The following is a 17,096-nucleotide window of genomic DNA, read 5'->3' on the forward strand; positions in this document are numbered from 1 at the left end:
GGTATGACATGGGTGTGAGGGACACTGGGCAGAAGACTAAAGCGATAAGGCAAATGTTGAGCCTTTCTGAGAAATCAAGCTGCATGGTCCAAAATCTTATAGCAAGATCTGGACACTGCTTGCTTTTAGTCCATAAGGTGCTACAGGACTCTTTGCTCCTTTTACAGATCCAGACTAACATGGGGACCCCTCTGATACTATCTTATTTATACAGATAAGGGCACAAACTTAATAAGATAACAAAGGGAGCAGAATCTGATACGTTTACCTGGGCTAGACATGCACAGTTAATTTCCTTACTAACTTTTACCAATCTCTGGTTAATGTTTCACCATTAGCTCAAGTGGGCTCATTGTTTTATGCCTTAATGTTTCTTTTCCTGACACCTGTATTTCAACATTTTTCTGCTTTAAAGTACAGCATTTCTTTAATCCATTCTTATTTTTACAATATAGTTCATTCTACTTTCACAAGGGAGACACCTCAGGTAAGGCTGGGTAGATCTGAGTCAGATACTTAGTGGCTTCAGTTACTTCAAATCAGTGGGTCACCCAGAGAGGCTGCCGAAGGAGGAACCCTGTGGAAGCCTTGGAAGCCTCAGAGTGGGGGAGGATGAGGACCCCCAAAAAGCACTAAAGTTGCTGCCAGGGAACCAGAGGAAAACCAGGAGAGGACCCCGGTCCCATCAGCTTGTATCAGGGTCTACACGCACACAGGGGCGGCTCTAGGAATTTGGCCGCCCCAAGCCCGGCGGCACGCCGCGGGGGGCGCGCTGGCGGTCGCCGGTCCCGCAGCTCCGGGGGACCTCCTGCAGATGTGCCTGCTGAGGGTCCGCCGGAGCCGTGGGACCAGCGGACCTTCCGCAGTCGTGCCTGCCGAGGGTCCGCCGGAGCCGCCTGCCGCCCTCCTGGCAAAATGCCGCCCCAAGCGCGCACTTGGCGCGCTGGGGTCTGGAGCCGGCCCTGCATGCACACCCTTCCACCCAGCAGAGAGAGGTAGCACTCCCACTGTAGGAGGACAATCTCTGTGTAACAGGCTAGTTTTGTGTGTGTGTGTGTGTCTCTTCTCCCCCCCCCGGTTAAGGATATAAAGCCATATTTTGACTCCAGCTCCGCTATGACTTTGCAGGACTAACTGCTCTGCCTGATGCCTTCTGTCAGAGCAGCCCAGAAGGCATAACCGCCAAAAGCCCAAAGTGGAAAATGTTTTGGTTTAAAGAGTCTCTGATCTCAGAGATGCTGCCCAGAAGCTTGGTCTAGAAACATGGATCTAATTATGCTATAATCCGGGAAAGATCAGGTTACGTCCTTGGTGCAGCTGGGGACTTCCGAGCGTAGCTGTGAACAAGTGAAGCTGTTCTGCTAGAATCCTGTTGAGGAGTGTCTCCAGCATGGTTACTTCCTTCCAGGATTTGTGGGGGTGGGTGGGTGTGATCAATTGGTGTGTACTAAACACCAAATTGGACCAGTCATAGCTGTGTGGTAAAGCCCAGGGTCTACTCCCTACATAGGCCCATCCATAAACCCTATGGGTGAGAGAGTTCAGCACATACTGCCCAGTGTCTGATCAGCCCTTCCTGAAACTCTGCACAAGGGCCCTTGACTTGACGAAAACTCTTTACAAAAGGCACAAAGCACCAGCCTTTGTTTCAAGAGAGGCCAAGGTAAACAGCAGCCACTTACTTCGCTTGCCAGGGAACTGTCTTCCGGCCATCTGAACTGTAAGGGATCAGCAGTGAGGAAAATTCCCTCCCCCCTCAAAGTGCTTTTCAAGATACCAGAATTGCAGGTTTCAGAGTGGTAGCCGTGTTAGTCTGTATCAGCAAAATGAACAGGGAGTCCTTGTGGCATTAATAGTCTAGTCTCGTTAGAGTTGGTATGACAACACCCATTTTTTCATGTTCTGTCTGGATATAGACCTTCCTTCTGTATTTTCCACTGCATGTATCCAGTGAAGTGGGTTTTAGCCCACAAAAGCTTATGCCCAAATAAATTTTAGTCTCTCAGGTGCCACAAGGACTCCTCGTTCTAATTGCGGTGTGTTCAGTCATGATTCTTACTGCTCCCAAGAATTCTCAACGTTCCCTCCCTGCAGCCTAGCAAAAGAGGATTTCTGCCTTGGGTGAACAGGTCCTAAAAAGCTCTGCCCTGGGGCATGGTGTGAGGCACTGCCAGTTGGACCCAGGCTCCTTCCCGACTCCGCTTTCTGTGTGGCTGCACTGCTTAGCCTGGCCAGCCATCCTGCCTGGTGCTGTGCTGAACGTTAACCTGCCTGCATGAGACTTTTCCACCCCTACTCCCTTTCCCTCCTAGAAAGGGAAGGTTTGTGCTTTCGGAACCACCAGGGTGGGAAGGATGGTGTAGTGCAGCATTTTCCCGGGTGGTGGGAAGGTTTTAGGGGGGGTCATAGGCCAGGTGCAGACAGGTGGCCTCAGGGAGGTGTGGGGTGGAGAGCAAGCCCATCGTGCGCACGCATCCTCCAGTGGCAACTCCTGTCCCACAGGGCTGGCCCTGATTCTCTTCCTCCTCCCGCTCCCGAATTGGTTCAAACTGGGCTCCAGGGTCACAATGCCACTTGCTCAAGCCCACCCACCTCAGCCTCCCTTCTGGGCTGGGATTAGGCCTGCAGTGCAGGGGCAGCGAGCGCTGCTGCAGGTGGTTGGTGGCCCCTCGGTGGGGCAAGGAGAAGGACACTGGCCTGTGGCCTTGGGGGAGCCCCCCATGAATTTGGACCCCGTGTGGATCACAAAATAGACAGTGCAGTTGGTGGGTGACTTTGCTCTAGCAGCTAGGCTGTTGGAGTGGGCTTGGACCCAGGTTCAGTTCCTTGCTCTCCCATAGAGTCCCTGCGTGACCTTGACGTTTCTTCAGCTACCTGTGCTTCAATTGCCCATCTCTGCAACCCTTCCCCCTTCCTCCCGTAGGTGTGTGGTGAGGGTAAAATCCACTAATGTTTGAGATGCTCAGATAGGACAGTGAGTTCTGTAAGTACCTATACAGACCATCTCGGCTCCCATCCCCTAAACAGTTTGGCTTTGTGTCCCGCTGAGCAAGTGGTGTTGCTGCCCCTTTGAGAACGGGTAGGCCAGATGGTGTCCCAGGTTCTCCGGTCTTCATATGACTGCTAGGTTAGTGTGTGACCTGACCTTGCTGTGCAGAGCAGAGGGAGCTATTGGTGGGCTTGGTGCATCTGGCTCTCGTCAAACGACAGGAGACAAAGCCCTTTTCCCTGAGGTGTTCAAAGGTTGTGGAGCTCTTGCAGCTCTCTGCTCCCTTCGCTGCATTAACGGGTCCTTCTGGGGCTGAGAACGACCCACCTTTGGATCAGTGGTTGCTCTGCCTGTGCACAGGAATTGAGGCTGAAACCACAAGTTACCTGGTGTGGGGGTGTTTGAGGAGGATTAGTTGAACAGAAAAGGAGGGGAGCCAGAGAGAAATGGGAGACGGGATAAAAGTTTCAAAGGCCCCCTCCAAGTCCCACTGACTTTTCTAGGAGGTTTGAGCTCCTAGTTGATCTTGAAAAATCTTACCCAGAGGCTTGTGATGAGACTAGCTTAGAGAATGCTCTGGCTTGCTGGAGAGAGAGGCTGCATTTAGAGCAATAACTTTCCAGTAAAGGGAAAAAATACCCTTTGAACTGAGAGCCACTGACCTCTCTTCTCGCGTGCGTGTGTGTGTGCTGTGACAGTGCCCCTTTTACTTACACACACACACACACCCCTAGTGCATGGATGCTCTACTTAAAGGCAAATTGGCTGTGTCTCAGTGGAGGAGGAGAGCCCACAGGAGGCAGCAGGATGAGACCCAAGATGGAATTTATTTGACTGGCCTGGGAAGACGACTGAAAACTCTATTGCAGTATTGATGTAGACGTGCATTTTTTTCTTCTAGCTATCAAAGTGAGCTGTGTTGGCTCTTGCGGCGTGTCCAACAAGGCCAATGACACTGCGTGGACTGTAGAGGAGCAGTACTTTAACAGCACGCTCTCGCTGGCAGATAAAGGTAAGATCCCCAAGGGATGGGGATGTGGGTGAATGGAGAACTGTGTCTGATTAGTAGGAAGGGTCCTTCCCTTTTGGATACCTTTTTTGGGCTGGTTTTTTATTACGATGCAGGTTCTGCATGTGTGCGCCAACAAGATACCTAATGCCGCCATTTCCTGAAATACCCCTATGTTGAAACTGGCTCAGCTGCATGCAGAGTACAGGGGATGTCATGTTAGCGGGGCTATATGCAAGACAGCTAGGGGTTGTCTACGCTATGCAGAAAGGTCTTGGAATGCAGTACAACACAGCACCCGCCTCATGTGGCTTTCAAACATTGCTTGCAACCTCTGGGCCAAGGTTTCTAGCTCATGTCTAGTTAAAACCACTGCAGCTGTCTGGTGCTGTCAGAGTCTACAGGTGTTGCAGCTGTACCAGCTTTGCACCATGTCTTTAGAAACTACAAAGGCCCTGCCTGCCACCTCAGTGCTGGCCCTTATAGGAAGGAGGCTTCAGGAACCGTAGAGTGCTCTGGCCTAACCATAGGGATGGGGTGCACTGTAGCAATTCAGTCGAGAGCAGCTGTGCTAGGACTGTAAGAACGAAGTCCCTGCAATGCTTCCCTTGCTTAGCAGATGCGCACCCAGTGAGAGGAGCTGTGTATTCGCTCCTGCCATATATTCCTGCCACAAGTCAGGATGACTTGGGTGTGCTCCAGGGACTCTGCGTTTGAATGAATGCCGCCTTTCAGCCGGTAAATAGGTCAGAACACCACAAATAATTCACGCTGTATCTAGGCTTCCATTGAAACCGATCGGTACCAGCATTCACCTGCCACAGCAGCGTATGGAGTCGTAACTTATATACTGAAGTGTGTGCGGCAAGGAAACAAACTAATGGGCCTTCAGAGGCTTCGTCTCCTCGTAGGAAATGGGTAAGAGGCAGTAAAACAGGACTGACTGCTTTTGCTAAGTCAGCAGTCTGCAAGCAGAGCTTTTAGCACATGCTGGGGAAAGGTCAGCTATATCCTGCAGCGTTTCCTGGGATAAACATCTCTGCAGCCCAGACCCCAGGCTGGAGGAGTGGGTTGAATCACAACTTTTGTTTTCGGCATGCAGCATGGGAGGGGGAGTAGGAAAAGCCCTGTCTCTTGGAAATGGCCCAGAACAAAGCCAGACAGTGCATACATCAGGCTGGTGAGTATCTGGGCTGCCGAATCCCAAAGGGCTTTATAAAGCACTCCAGGTAAAACAGCCCTGAGTGAGTTGAGAGCTGGATGCTTTCTGTGCTTAGGCTGTAGGGCTTTTGGCTGGCTTCAGACTCCATTTAAGTCACTTTAACCTGTAACCACTTTCAAGTCTGAGTATTGGAGCGTGGTGAATTTTTTTTTTCATGCCAATGATTTCTGTGAGGATCCTGTGTCTGAATGACTGTCTGCTGCTCTGGAAAAGCTTAACCATGTAGCAGCCTAGGTGGCGGACAGGGAAAGTGACTACGGGACTTTGAAATGTCCCAACCCCAGAAGTTTAATTGAGGGATTCAGGCAAAAAAAGCAAATGCCATCAGGCATCCTCCTATTTTTCTGGAATAAAGCATGGGCTGCCTCCACCTGGGTGTTAGGGGGGAGACTGAACTGTCCATTGGGGGCATGCATTGCCTGTGAAACTTGCCCTGGGTGGAATCTTTACATCATTGTCAAGGGAGAAACAGTCATACGGGTGCTTCTGTCCTGATTCACTCAAAGTAGATGAAAACGGTGTGGACTTTGGGATCTTTGGAGCTTCTAAATTAGGGCTCCCCTGCACTAACCTGGGGGGTGGAGGAAGGAATGCAAATCCCTGGCACAGATGGGGAATGGACTGTTGAAGTCATGACAAAGCTCAGACTTTTCAATGTCTTCAGAGTGAACAAAGACTTAAGCCTGGGTTTCCAAAGCAGTGGAAGAGTTAGCTGGCCAGTTCCCAGTGAGCCTCACTGAGGTGTGGGTGCCCTGCTTCCGGGGCTCATCTGAAAAGCCCAGCCAGTGCCCTTAAAATCTCTAAAGTCTTGGCTAACATTGATAAGAGGATAGGAGGTGGCTGGGAGTCAGAACTCCCTGGAGTCTGTCCCAAGCTTTGGCCACAGACAACTCACTTAAGACCTGATTTATCTTCAGAGGTGTTGAGTGCTTCAACTCCAGTTCAAGACAGTGGGCGCTGGATGTGCTCAGCACCTGTGAAAACAGACCTTATGGGCTCTTTCACTTCATCCTTATTTTCTGTGTGCTTAATACAGACCTCGCAGGGGTGTCTGTGTTGAATTAGGTGTTTGTAAGGGGCTTTGGGATGCACCAAAAGGTGCTAGAGAAAAGTAAAGTCAAACCCTAATTTTGGTGGCTTTGCTACAATTTGTTGCTGATTGGCTAAGTAGAAAGGACTGTCTGAGCAAGGCAGCTAAAAAACAGCTAGCGAATACCTGCCTTTCCGACGCAGTGGGGATGCACCCACGAAAGCTCATGCTCCAATACATTTATTAGTCTATAAGGTGCCACAGGACTCTTTGCTGCTTTTACAGATCCAGACTAACACGGTGACCCCTCTGATACCTGCCAAGGGTGAAATCTGATGCATTTTAAGGCGTGCTCAGCTACATAGAGAGGAGTTGAGTATTATCCCCATTTTTAGAGATTTGGAAACGGAGGTGAAAAAGGTCAAGCCACTTGCTTGGAGCTGGTGGTGTGGACTGGCAGATGGGGCATGAGACAGACGTGGGTGTAAGAACTCAGCTCAGATATGGACTCTGCTGTGTAATCATGGGTGTGTCACTGTTTGCAGCGTCGTAGTGGCTGTGTTGGTCCCAAGGTGGGTGAAGTAATGTCTTTTATTGGACCAATGTCGGTCAGTGATCTTCGCCTATTCCTCGGGCATAAATAATGCTGTACAGCGCTTTTTAAATACAGCGTAGTACTGAGGCCAGTGCAGTCATTGTAGGTGAATGTAGCACTCATGACCTCCTGCCGCCCGTCCCTTTTGCTCATTTCCCTAGAGCATGTTCTTGTGCTAGGCACTAGTCTCCCCTGCCAGCATCTCTTTCAGAATCCTCCAGTACAAAGCTTGGCAAGAAAGTGCCCATCTATTTTCCACACTAGAACAGGAACAAACAATTCAGCAAAAAGTCCACCTTTTTAAAATGGCTGCATTTTTTTAAAATGAAGTCTCAGGAAACTTTTATAGAGAGTCTTAGACTAGGTACCATTATTCATAAATAAAAATGTTATTGATCTGAGTTCATGCTTTCATAAACTGAAAAATGACTGAACTTGTAAAGCTCTGTCATCTTAGTGGTCCACAGTTAAATGTTACACGCCTGTTCAGATAACACAGGGTGGATTTTTGTGTAAAATATCAGCCCTGCAGACTCTACCTGAGATCTGAGGGTCAAGCTGGGCACTTTGAGGCTTGCCTACAATTGCCAGGAAGTAAGTGTGTGTAGTTTTGTTTGTTTGCAGTTGGCACTTACCCGCCAGTTTTTGTTTGATGCATGATGAACAGAATGCAGCTTATTCGCCTGTAGCTGTGTTGGTTCTGCAGGGCCAGCGGGAGTAAAAAGCAGTAGCAAATGGTTCTTTGTCAGTAAAGTCAGCAGATGTGTCTCAAAAATGCACAGGGAGCAGATCTGTTGAGTAATAAGATGGTTTAGCTATTCAGCTGCACTCTAAAGCAGTCATTAGTCACTTCACTCCTCTCCCCACACACCTGTCACTTACTCTGCTGTCTTGCAAATTTGTAGTACAATTATGGGAAGAGGCTTAGTACTATTTCAGATAGAAATTCACAGCTGAGTACCAGGTTGTCATGTCAGTGACCTCCAACTGTATTATTGCCTTTTGCATCTCAAAACCCCCGTGGCACATCAGTTGCTGTCACCCAGGAAGTGTCAGACAGAGGCCCTGGCTATGCTGAGTGCTATGACACTGCAGTGGTAGCACTGTCATGTAGATGCTTCCTACAGAGATGGGAAGGTTTTTTCCAACACTGTAGTTTAATTCACAGGAGAAGTGTGGTTCTCTTTTCTCTTCTCCTCCCCCCATTGACCTAGCCAGGATTACACCAGGAGTTAGGTTGGCAAAGCTCTGGCATTCAGGTGGTATGAATCTTTCACACTTCTGAGCACTGTAGCTATGTCAACTTAATTTTTAAATGGGGTGTGGGGGGCGGGTGTAAAACCCACACACCTCCTGGGTGTGGTGCTCTGTCCCATATAAGGGCACCAAGACCACTTGGGGGGGAGAGAATGAGTCTGCTCTACAGCTGCTAAGGGCCGTGTGGCTTTTAGCTCATGCAATAAAGGCTCATGCATTTAGCTCCAGAGGTCCCAGGTTCAATCCCGCCCACAGATGACCGTGGTCTGTTGGTGTTACATGTGCACCATTGGTGCATTACTCCCCTGACCCTCTGTCCCTGTTCTGTCCTGCTTTCCCAAGCAGACCTTCTGATGAGGCAGGGGTTTCCAACTCCTAGATCTACTGACCTCCGGCTCAGGTGCTGTCTCCTGGTCCGTTGGTTTGCAGCTGAGGTACGGTCCTGTGGAAACAAACCATAGGTTTGAATGTGCAGAATGTCTAATCATTGTGAGAGTCTGCTATGTAGTGCGACGTTCCCAGCTGCCTGCCAAAGGCAAACTAATGAGTTACAGGCCCCTTTGAAATGGTTCACCATCTTCTGGGCATGGGTGGGTGTGGGGAGGGAGAAAGGACAAACAGCTCTTTGTGTAGGATCTTTGCTAAGGGCAGCATTTGCTGGGCGTTCACTGTTAAATGAATGGTATGTGCTAGAACCGCAGACTCACTGTTAGTCATCCTACCTGGGCAACGGTGGAGGATGGATTGCAGCAGAGAAAAGCTCTGCAGCTGTAAGAGAAGCTGGTACCTCAAGGTGGTAGAGAATGGAACTAGGCTGGCATTGGGTGCTCATCCTTCCATTTGCATCTTGGCTCTGTGTGTTCACACAGTGCAGTAAACTCGCTTGGTGAGCTCTGCTGTCCCAAGTTCTCACGCTGTGGCAAGTTGACGTCTTCTCTTCCCCTTTAAGTCGCGCATCTGTGTCTCCAGTTACCTCACCCCTCTGTGTGGGTGCGCCAGTAAGAGCCATACAGCTTTTATTTTGATACCTATGCAGATCCAGCATGACAAGGTGTCTCCTTCTTTATCTGAAGGACAATGCCTGTATTATAAGGAATCTCCAATTTTCCATTCATTTGACTGCTTTTCTCTTCTGTATGTGCTGGAGGAAGGTGTAACTTCTAAATATGGGTTATTCTTAGTACAGTGCCTCAGGACACACCAGAAAGCATACCCAGAACCCACAGTCTCATGCTTTGTGCCTTGTCAGGAGGGAAACCCCCCCACCTCCTTTTATGCTGAAGTGCACAAGAAGCTATTCCTGATGAGCAAAAAAGCCCTAGAAGGGACAGCTGAGTAGCGTAGGATGGTCCTGCCCTTGTTTTAGATGCATCAGTTCACAGCCCAGCTCTTAAAAGGGAACTGCAGACAAGCAGCCTGTGCGCTCTCATCCCCTGTGATGTACAAAGATGCCCCTGCAGTTCTTGTATCCATCTCTTGGATAGGGAGATCTCTTGAGCCTGAATCTCCATCTTCCGGTGGGGGGGGACTTCAGCTGGAGCTCTGGAGGAGCATAGTGGTGGCTTCATGTGAGGCTGAAGCCTGGACATCCACTTCCCTGTCACACTCCCCGTAAAGCAGTGGTTCTCGACCTATTTACCATTGTGGGCTGCATATGCAGCTCGGTTATGGGAGCCACATCCACGCAATATGTATGCCACCTGTGTGGCCCTGAGGATGTCACATGGGCCGCAGCTATGTGCCGATTGGGCTGCAAGTGGCCCATGGGCCACAAGGGGGTTGAGAGCCACTGCTGTAGGGGGTGAGGGAAGGAATATCAAGTTTAATGGGGGGCAGGGGGAAATTGGGCTGGAGCTTAGCTTCAGCCAAGGGAATAGCACTTACAACTACCGAGGCCCTGGAGTTGGCAGGCAGGAGGGGGGAGCCTTCCCCTGAAGGCATTCTTGGCTCTGGAATGTTTCCTCTTTCTCTGGGCCAGCTGACTTTGCACAGCCAATGTGCAACTCCCCCTCCCCCTGCCAGAATTTGGCAAAAATGCAAGCTGGGGGTGGGGCATGTATTTACATTCCTTTTCTGGGACTAAGGACTAGAGTGGTAACTACACCATAAACTGTGCATCTCTTCTGCTCCCCTCTCCCCCTGTCCCACCCTATTAGGGGTCCGGGTTGCTGGGAGAGCTGATGCTCAGGTTTGGGTTTCCAATATCACTGTTCAGGCCTCTCCAAAAATGAATGAAGTTCCCTGCGTTGCTAACGAAAGCCAAACAAGCAGAGGAAAGCTCGTCTTACGGCTGTAGCTGTGCCTTTGTTCTGTACACTGTATCGTCTCATTAAAACAGCTTCGGTTCTCTGTCCAAGGACCCTGTCACAGCTCTTTCTGCATCCCTGCTGCTCAGTGCTACCCGCCCTGCTACGGAATAACCCCCATCTCTGGGGATCCCTTGACAAAAGCTGCATTGTTTCCATTGGGGAAAGGCAGAAGCTGGGCAGGCCGCTGGGCTGTGTAAAAGCTCCTTGACCTTTAACGAGTTGTCTCTTAACTCCCAGCCCTCTGAAACCCACACACCAGGGAGCAGCTTGGGGAGAATGTGGTGAAGCAGCAGGAGGTGGAAAGCAACCAAGAGACAAGACTTTCCAAAGTCTCCCTCCTGCCCAACCCACATTCCCGCCTGAGACACTTGGGTGCTAATCTGGAGTGTTTCTGGAGCTGGGATGGGCAGGGAGAACAAGCCCCTGGGAGTTGAGTAACCAGCAAGAATGTGGTTGAAAAGTGATCTGATCAAGGCATCTAACCTGTCTCTCTTCTCTTCCACCACCGCTCTGCTCCCCTCAGCTTTGTTCTTTGATTTTTATTCCAGATTCCTGAGTGGGGCCAGGAGGTCAGGGTGCCACCCCCTGTCTGGAGGTGGGTGGCAGATGAGAGACTTGCATTCAAAGCAATGGGGAAATCTGGCTCTTCGCCAGCATTAGTACTTCTCACTCTTGCAAGAAGCCAGTTTATCAAGCCTGACAGCATGTCTGTTCCGATTCAGAGAAAACCCAGCAGGTGGGCTGCAAGGCCAGGTTGCAAACAGATCTTGCCTGTTTTTCATGGAACTGTTTTCTCTCTAACAGTTCAGCCACATGCTTCCCTCCCCCTCCTCCCCCCCACCAGTGACCAGAAGGGGGAAAACGTGAATTCAGGGAGATGCTCCCTAGGGTAGGTAAAGTCCCTGGCTTCCTATGCACTTCCAATCAGTCTCTTCCCTACCCACCCCTGTTTTAAAAAAAACAAACAAATCCCCAAGCTTGTGGATTTTAGACGGGACAAATATTTTGGAACACTGGTGCTGTCAGCTGGAAGCTCCCCCCCGCCCTGCCTTTGTGCACCTTGCTAGGGAAACTGTAACAACTCGGCAAAACCAACCATTGAAACTGGCCTGCAGTCTCGAAGAGGCCATTGTAAGTAGCCTGGTATCTTTTGTTTTCCACAACCTCCACCTCCCCCCTGCTGAAATGGCTCAGTGGTTTGAGGGTTGGCCTGCTACATGTAGGGTTGTTAGTTCAATCCTTGAGGGGGCCATTTAGGGAACTAGGGTAAAAATCTTTCTGGGGATTAGTCCTGCCTTGAGCAGGGGGTTGGACTAGATACCTCCTGAGGTCCCTTCCAACCCTGATATTCTATTAAATTGGGTTGTTTTTTTGAAAATCTCATTTCCATAAGCTTTAGGCCTAATTTAAACACACTGGGCATGGGGAGGGGAAGGGGAGGTGGTCGCACTGACCCAAATATTGTGTGAGAGAGAAATAAAAAAACATAATTTCCATGCTATTTGAGAGAGAGTAGATACACTAGTCTAAAAAGGTGCTGTATAACCCTGCATCCATTCTACAGGGTGGTACACCTTAAACTGGGGGGGGGGAGATGAGAAGCTCAACCTTTCCATTTCTGAGGCCCCCCACAACAGGCTATTTAAAAACTCCAAGGCCCAGGGGGGCATTCAGGACTCTTGGGGGGAGGGCAAGAGGCTCAGGAGCTAGCAGGGCTTGAGAGGTGGTCTGGGGAGGGAGCGCCATCTCTTCTACCCCCCACCACCACCACTCACCGCAGCAGGCCACCCAGCTTGTCTGAGCAGTGGGGATGGGGGGGGGCGTAACCAAAAATTATAACTCAAAGTGGGCAGCTCAGTTCAAAAAGTTTGAAAACTGCTCAGGGAGATGGGTAGCTAGGGGTTGTGTGAGGGCATGGAAGGGAGTAGCTAGGGGCTGCGTGCCGAGGGAGCTCCCCTGTGGTCTCTGTTCCCAGAGGGCTCTGCCAGCCACTGAGCTGGGTCCCCTGCCGAGGCGGCTCTTAGCAGCTGCATAAGCAAAAGTGGCTGGGAGCTGAGGAGCAGCTTCAGCCCCCAGCAGTAGCTGGAGATGAGGGAACCCTGCATCTGCCTGCCCCATGGCAGAAGCCAGAGCAGCAGCTGCCTCACTACCCTGCCTCTGGCTTCCTGCCTCTGACCCGGCCAGGGGGCTGGGAGAAGAGCTGGCGTGGGTGTGGGGAGCTGCCCTGGGACTGCACTGCTCTTGCACTGTAGCTTTTTTGTGGGGTGGGGGGAGCAATGACCCCCAACTCTTCCCATGGGCTCAGGGCTTCTGCCCTGTGGGGAGCACTGGGGTTCAGGAATTCAGCTCTGCTGCTCCTAGTTTCAACCCCACAGGGAGCACCAGGGATCAGGAGGTGCTTGGGCTCAGGGTTTTAGCTGTGGGGCTCCATGGCCCCCAGAAAGGATTTGTGGACCCCCAGGGGGCTGCAGACCCCCTGTTGAGAACTGCTGGCTTAGACCATACTTGTCTCAAATGCAGTTAAAGCAGTAAAGAAACAGCATAGACAAGCTCTTGAACTGTGACCGGGAAGATGCTTGTTAAATACAACGTGTAAACTTTATTTTTAAAAAGCCAGTTCCGTCTTTCACAGCAAGATAATGTTGCTCTGCTTAGGGGAGGGGGTGTGAGAGGGAATCACTGGAATTTATTTCTTAAAATCTCACCAGAACAAAGCAGGGTTGAACTCCCTCATTCTGTAGCTACCTCTGGGTCAGAAATGGGCTTGTGGCTTGCTGTGGTTTGAAGAGCCATGTGCTCAGTATGTGATCATGTGCTGCGTTCTTAGCCTTGGCCTGTTTGCACTAACGTGTGACTTAATGGGCTCGGCTTTTTCACATAAGCCCCTGGAAACTGAGTGACCCCGGTGATTTGGAATGGAACTGGGCAGGCGGCTTTCCGAGGTCTCTCTCTGGTTTCTGCTCTTTGCTTGAGTACACACTGAGTTAGGTCATCTCCTGACTACAATGTTGTCCTTTAATGGAGCTTAGTTAAATGTCTGCTTTCAGTAGTGAGGAGAAAGAGCATTTGCAGACTCTCCCACGTGGTTTGGCTTTTGTGGTTTGTCTGTTCGACTTGGACTCTTGTTTTTTTTCCTGTTGTGTGTATTAAATGGGTGACGTTGCTCTTGTACGACACCCTGAGCACTGGGGGGTGAGCGCACTAGTATTGATAAACCAGCAATATCGGAGGCATTTAGTGAATCCATCATGGCGGTAGAAGCCTGTTGGCAGGTCCCATTAAGCTGGGCAGCCCGTATAGAGCTGCCTGCTTGTGAGATCCCCAAGAGGACTGCAGCTGCCACTTGCTGTCCAGGTGTGATTCTGGGCTCGCTCTTGCGGGGAGGAGCAGATGCGCAGGACATCTGTGCACCCACATGTGCCCATTCTGAGCAGCAGGTGTAAAAACCATTCCCCCTTCAAGAGCAGGAGCACTTCCAGGGGAAGTGATAATGGCTTGAGTTAGCAGAGTTTCCCCATCTCATGGCAGCTCAAGTCTGATCTAGGTCGATACAATGCCTCGAACAAGGGGATGTTCTGTGGCAGTGCAGAGTTGGAGAAATCCTACCTCGCACCCGCATTATGGGGCAGATTTGGTGCTGCATCTCCTGAGAGACAGAGCACAGACAACCCATCCCGGAGGGGATGGTGTGAAGGCACAGGTGGACTTAAATCCCCTTTTGTTGCCTGGCTTCTGCCTATGCTGCTGGCTGGCACAGTTCTCAATTGTCTCTTGCACTGGTACAGCTTCTTTCCATCCTGCCATGGTCCTCACACCCCCAGCTGCAAGGGGGAGCAGCATAGAGCCCCCTGCACATGCCCAGTGCCCTGATAGCCTGTCATGTGCTGTTCCTCCCCTGGAGGAGTTCTCTTGGCCTGGGTATGCCACCCAAGCGAGAGATGGGGGTTAGAGCAGTGTCTCCAAGCTCAGTATAATGCGTTTTCAGTAGGTTTTAAGGGGCAGGCTGACTGGCTGTTGAATGGCATGGGGTCTCTGTTCCGGGCTCAGAAATAACTTCATCTAACATGCACCCAAGGCCTCTGAGCAACAGCATGGAAGGCAGCGTGGCTGAGTGGTTAAAGCACTAGACTAGGGCTTAGGAGACCTATTCCCAGCTCTGCTACTGATTCTACTGGGTGACCTTGAGCAGGTTGCTTCATCTTCTCCTGCCTCAGGTTTCCCCATCTGTTTCAAAAAAGGAGGTAAAGATGCCAACCTCCCCTGTATCACCCTATCAGTCACCACTAGGCTGCACGAAGGCTAGTGGTTTCATACTGTCTGATATCAGCTATCCACTCTGGGACTGCAGCTCCCATCATAAAACCTTCACTATGGTGACCGGCCTCACCAGGTACCAGGAACAGAGTGGCACCTCTGGAGACTCCCTCCAGCTCTGGCCTGGGAACAACATGCAGAGGGGGCTGAGCCTGCTCGGTGATGGAGGGGCTGGTGAGATGCTGTCTGTCTTCACGCTGATGAGCTGTGCCACTAAGTCGCTGCCTGGGAGCAAGCCCCAGGGGTTCAGCAAGCCCTGACCTCTTGGTAACGTGCAGCAAGCAACTTACCAGCTTGGTAAGGAGAGGTGGATGACCTGCAGATGACGTTTAATCTGAAAGCCTGCGAGGTGGGAGGCCACTGGCTGACTCTCTCATGATTATAGTAACCTAGAGGAGAGCTGATACTCTTGCTGAGATGTGCTGGAATGGCACAATATCTGAACGAATACTTTGCCTCGGTCTTTAATGAGGCTAATGAAGGGCTAAGGAATAGTGATAGAGGGACCGATGGGAATGAAGATATGGGGGTAGACATTACGGTAGGCTAGAAGCCAAACTGGAACAGCTTAACGGAATGGGGCCGGATAATCTTCATCCTAGAATATTAGGAGCCCGTTAGCGATAATCTTTAATAAATCCCTAAATTCGGGATTGTACCGACTGACTGGAGATTAGCTAATGTAGTTCCTATATTCAAGAAAAAAAGTGACCCGGGAATTATAGGCCTGTTAGTCTAACATCTGTAGTATGCAAAGTCATGGAAAAAATCTTAAAAGAGAGAGTGGTTCGAGCATGAGGCCGATGGCAACTGGGATAGATTACAGCATGGATTTACGAAGGTAGATCGTGCCAAACCAACTTGATCTCCTTCTTTGAGAGAGTAACAGATTTTTAGACAAGGGAAATGCGGTGGATCTCATATATCTGGATTTCAGTAAGGCGTTTGATACGGTACCGCATGAAGAATTACTGGTTAAATTGGAAAAGATGGGGATCAAGTGAAAATCCAGAGGTGGATAAGGAGCTGGTTAAAGGGGAGACTGCAGAGGGTAGTATTGAAGGGGAACTGTCCGGTTGGAGGGGGTTACCAGTGGAGTTCCTCAAGGCTCGTTTTGGGTCCGATTTTATTCAATCTATTTATTGCTGACCTGGGAACCAAGAGTAGGAGTGGGCTGATAAAGTTTATGGATGACACCAAGTTGGGGGTATTGTAAATTCGGAAGAGGATCGGATATTCTCCAGGGAGATTTAGATGACCTTGTAAACTGGAGTATTAGTAACAGGATGAAATTCAATAGTGAGAAGTGTAAGGTTATGCATTTAGGGATGTCTAACAAGAACTTTAGTTATAAGCTGGGACGCACCAGTTGGAAGTAACGGAGGAGGAGAAGGACCTAGGAGTCCTGGTTGATCGCAAGATGACTATGAGTAGGCAATGTGATGTGGCTAAAAAGCTAATGCGGTCTTGGGTTGCATTAGGCAGGTATTTCTAGTAGGGATAAGGAGGTGCTAGTCCCGTTATATAAGGCGCTGGTGAGACCTCATTTGGAGTATTGTGTGCAGTTTTGGTCTCCCATGTTTAAGAAGGATGAATTCAAACTAGAACAGGTACAAAGAAGGGCCACTAGAATGATCCGAGGAATGGAAGGCCTTTCGTATGAAAGGAGACTTGAGGAGCTCGGTTTGTTTTCCTTAACCAAAAGAAGGATGAGAGGAGATATGATTACACTCTTTAAATATATCAGAGGATAAATACCAGGAAGGAGAAGAATTATTTCAGCTCAGTGCTAATGTGGACACGAGGACGAACGGATATAAACTGTCAGTCAGGAAATTCAGGCTTGAAATTAGACGAAGGTTTCTAACCATCAGGGGAGTGCAATACTGGAACAGTCTACCGAGGGAAACAGTGGAAGTAAGGACCTCCATGACTTTAAGATTAAGCTAGATAAGTTTATGGAGGGGATGGTATGATAGGATAACGGGCTTAGTCAATAGATCAATTATGTGCCTGGTATGATATAACCTTTTCCAGAGGGTTTGGCTGGAGAGTCTTGCCCGCATGCTCGGGTTTAGCTGACCGCCATATTTGGGGTCGGAAGGAATTTTCTCCAGGGAAGATTGGCTATGGCCCTGGAGGTTTTTCGCCTTCCTCCGAAGCATGGGGCAGGGTTCACTTGCTAAGGAGTGGGTGGATCGGCTTATGTGGCCTGCATCTTGCAGGAGGTCAGACTAGATGATCATAATGGTCCCTTCTGATCTTGAATTCTATGATTCTATGTCCTATTTGTATTACTAGTCCTAGGCTTGGACCCCATGGTGCCAGGCACCCTGCAAACCCAGAACAAAAACCCTAGTGTCATGCAACA

The 17,096-nt window shown here is 50.0% G+C and overlaps 1 protein-coding gene across 2 annotated transcripts in view; it reads left to right on the plus strand.

Moving 5' to 3' along the window:
- Nucleotides 1–17,096, plus strand: part of ARRDC1 (arrestin domain containing 1) — a 70,495-nt gene that overhangs the window by 23,747 nt on the left and 29,652 nt on the right. The window contains exon 2 of one of the 2 annotated variants that reach the window (XM_039506747.1): nt 3,891–4,001. The exons of the other annotated variant lie outside the window; for it this stretch is intronic. Within the exon in view, the coding sequence (XP_039362681.1) occupies nt 3,891–4,001 (111 nt within the window). The remainder of the gene's footprint in view (nt 1–3,890; nt 4,002–17,096) is intronic. 2 annotated transcript variants of the gene reach the window in all.

This window comes from Mauremys reevesii, linkage group 19, assembly GCF_016161935.1.
Source record: "Mauremys reevesii isolate NIE-2019 linkage group 19, ASM1616193v1, whole genome shotgun sequence".
NCBI lineage: Eukaryota > Metazoa > Chordata > Testudines > Geoemydidae > Mauremys > Mauremys reevesii.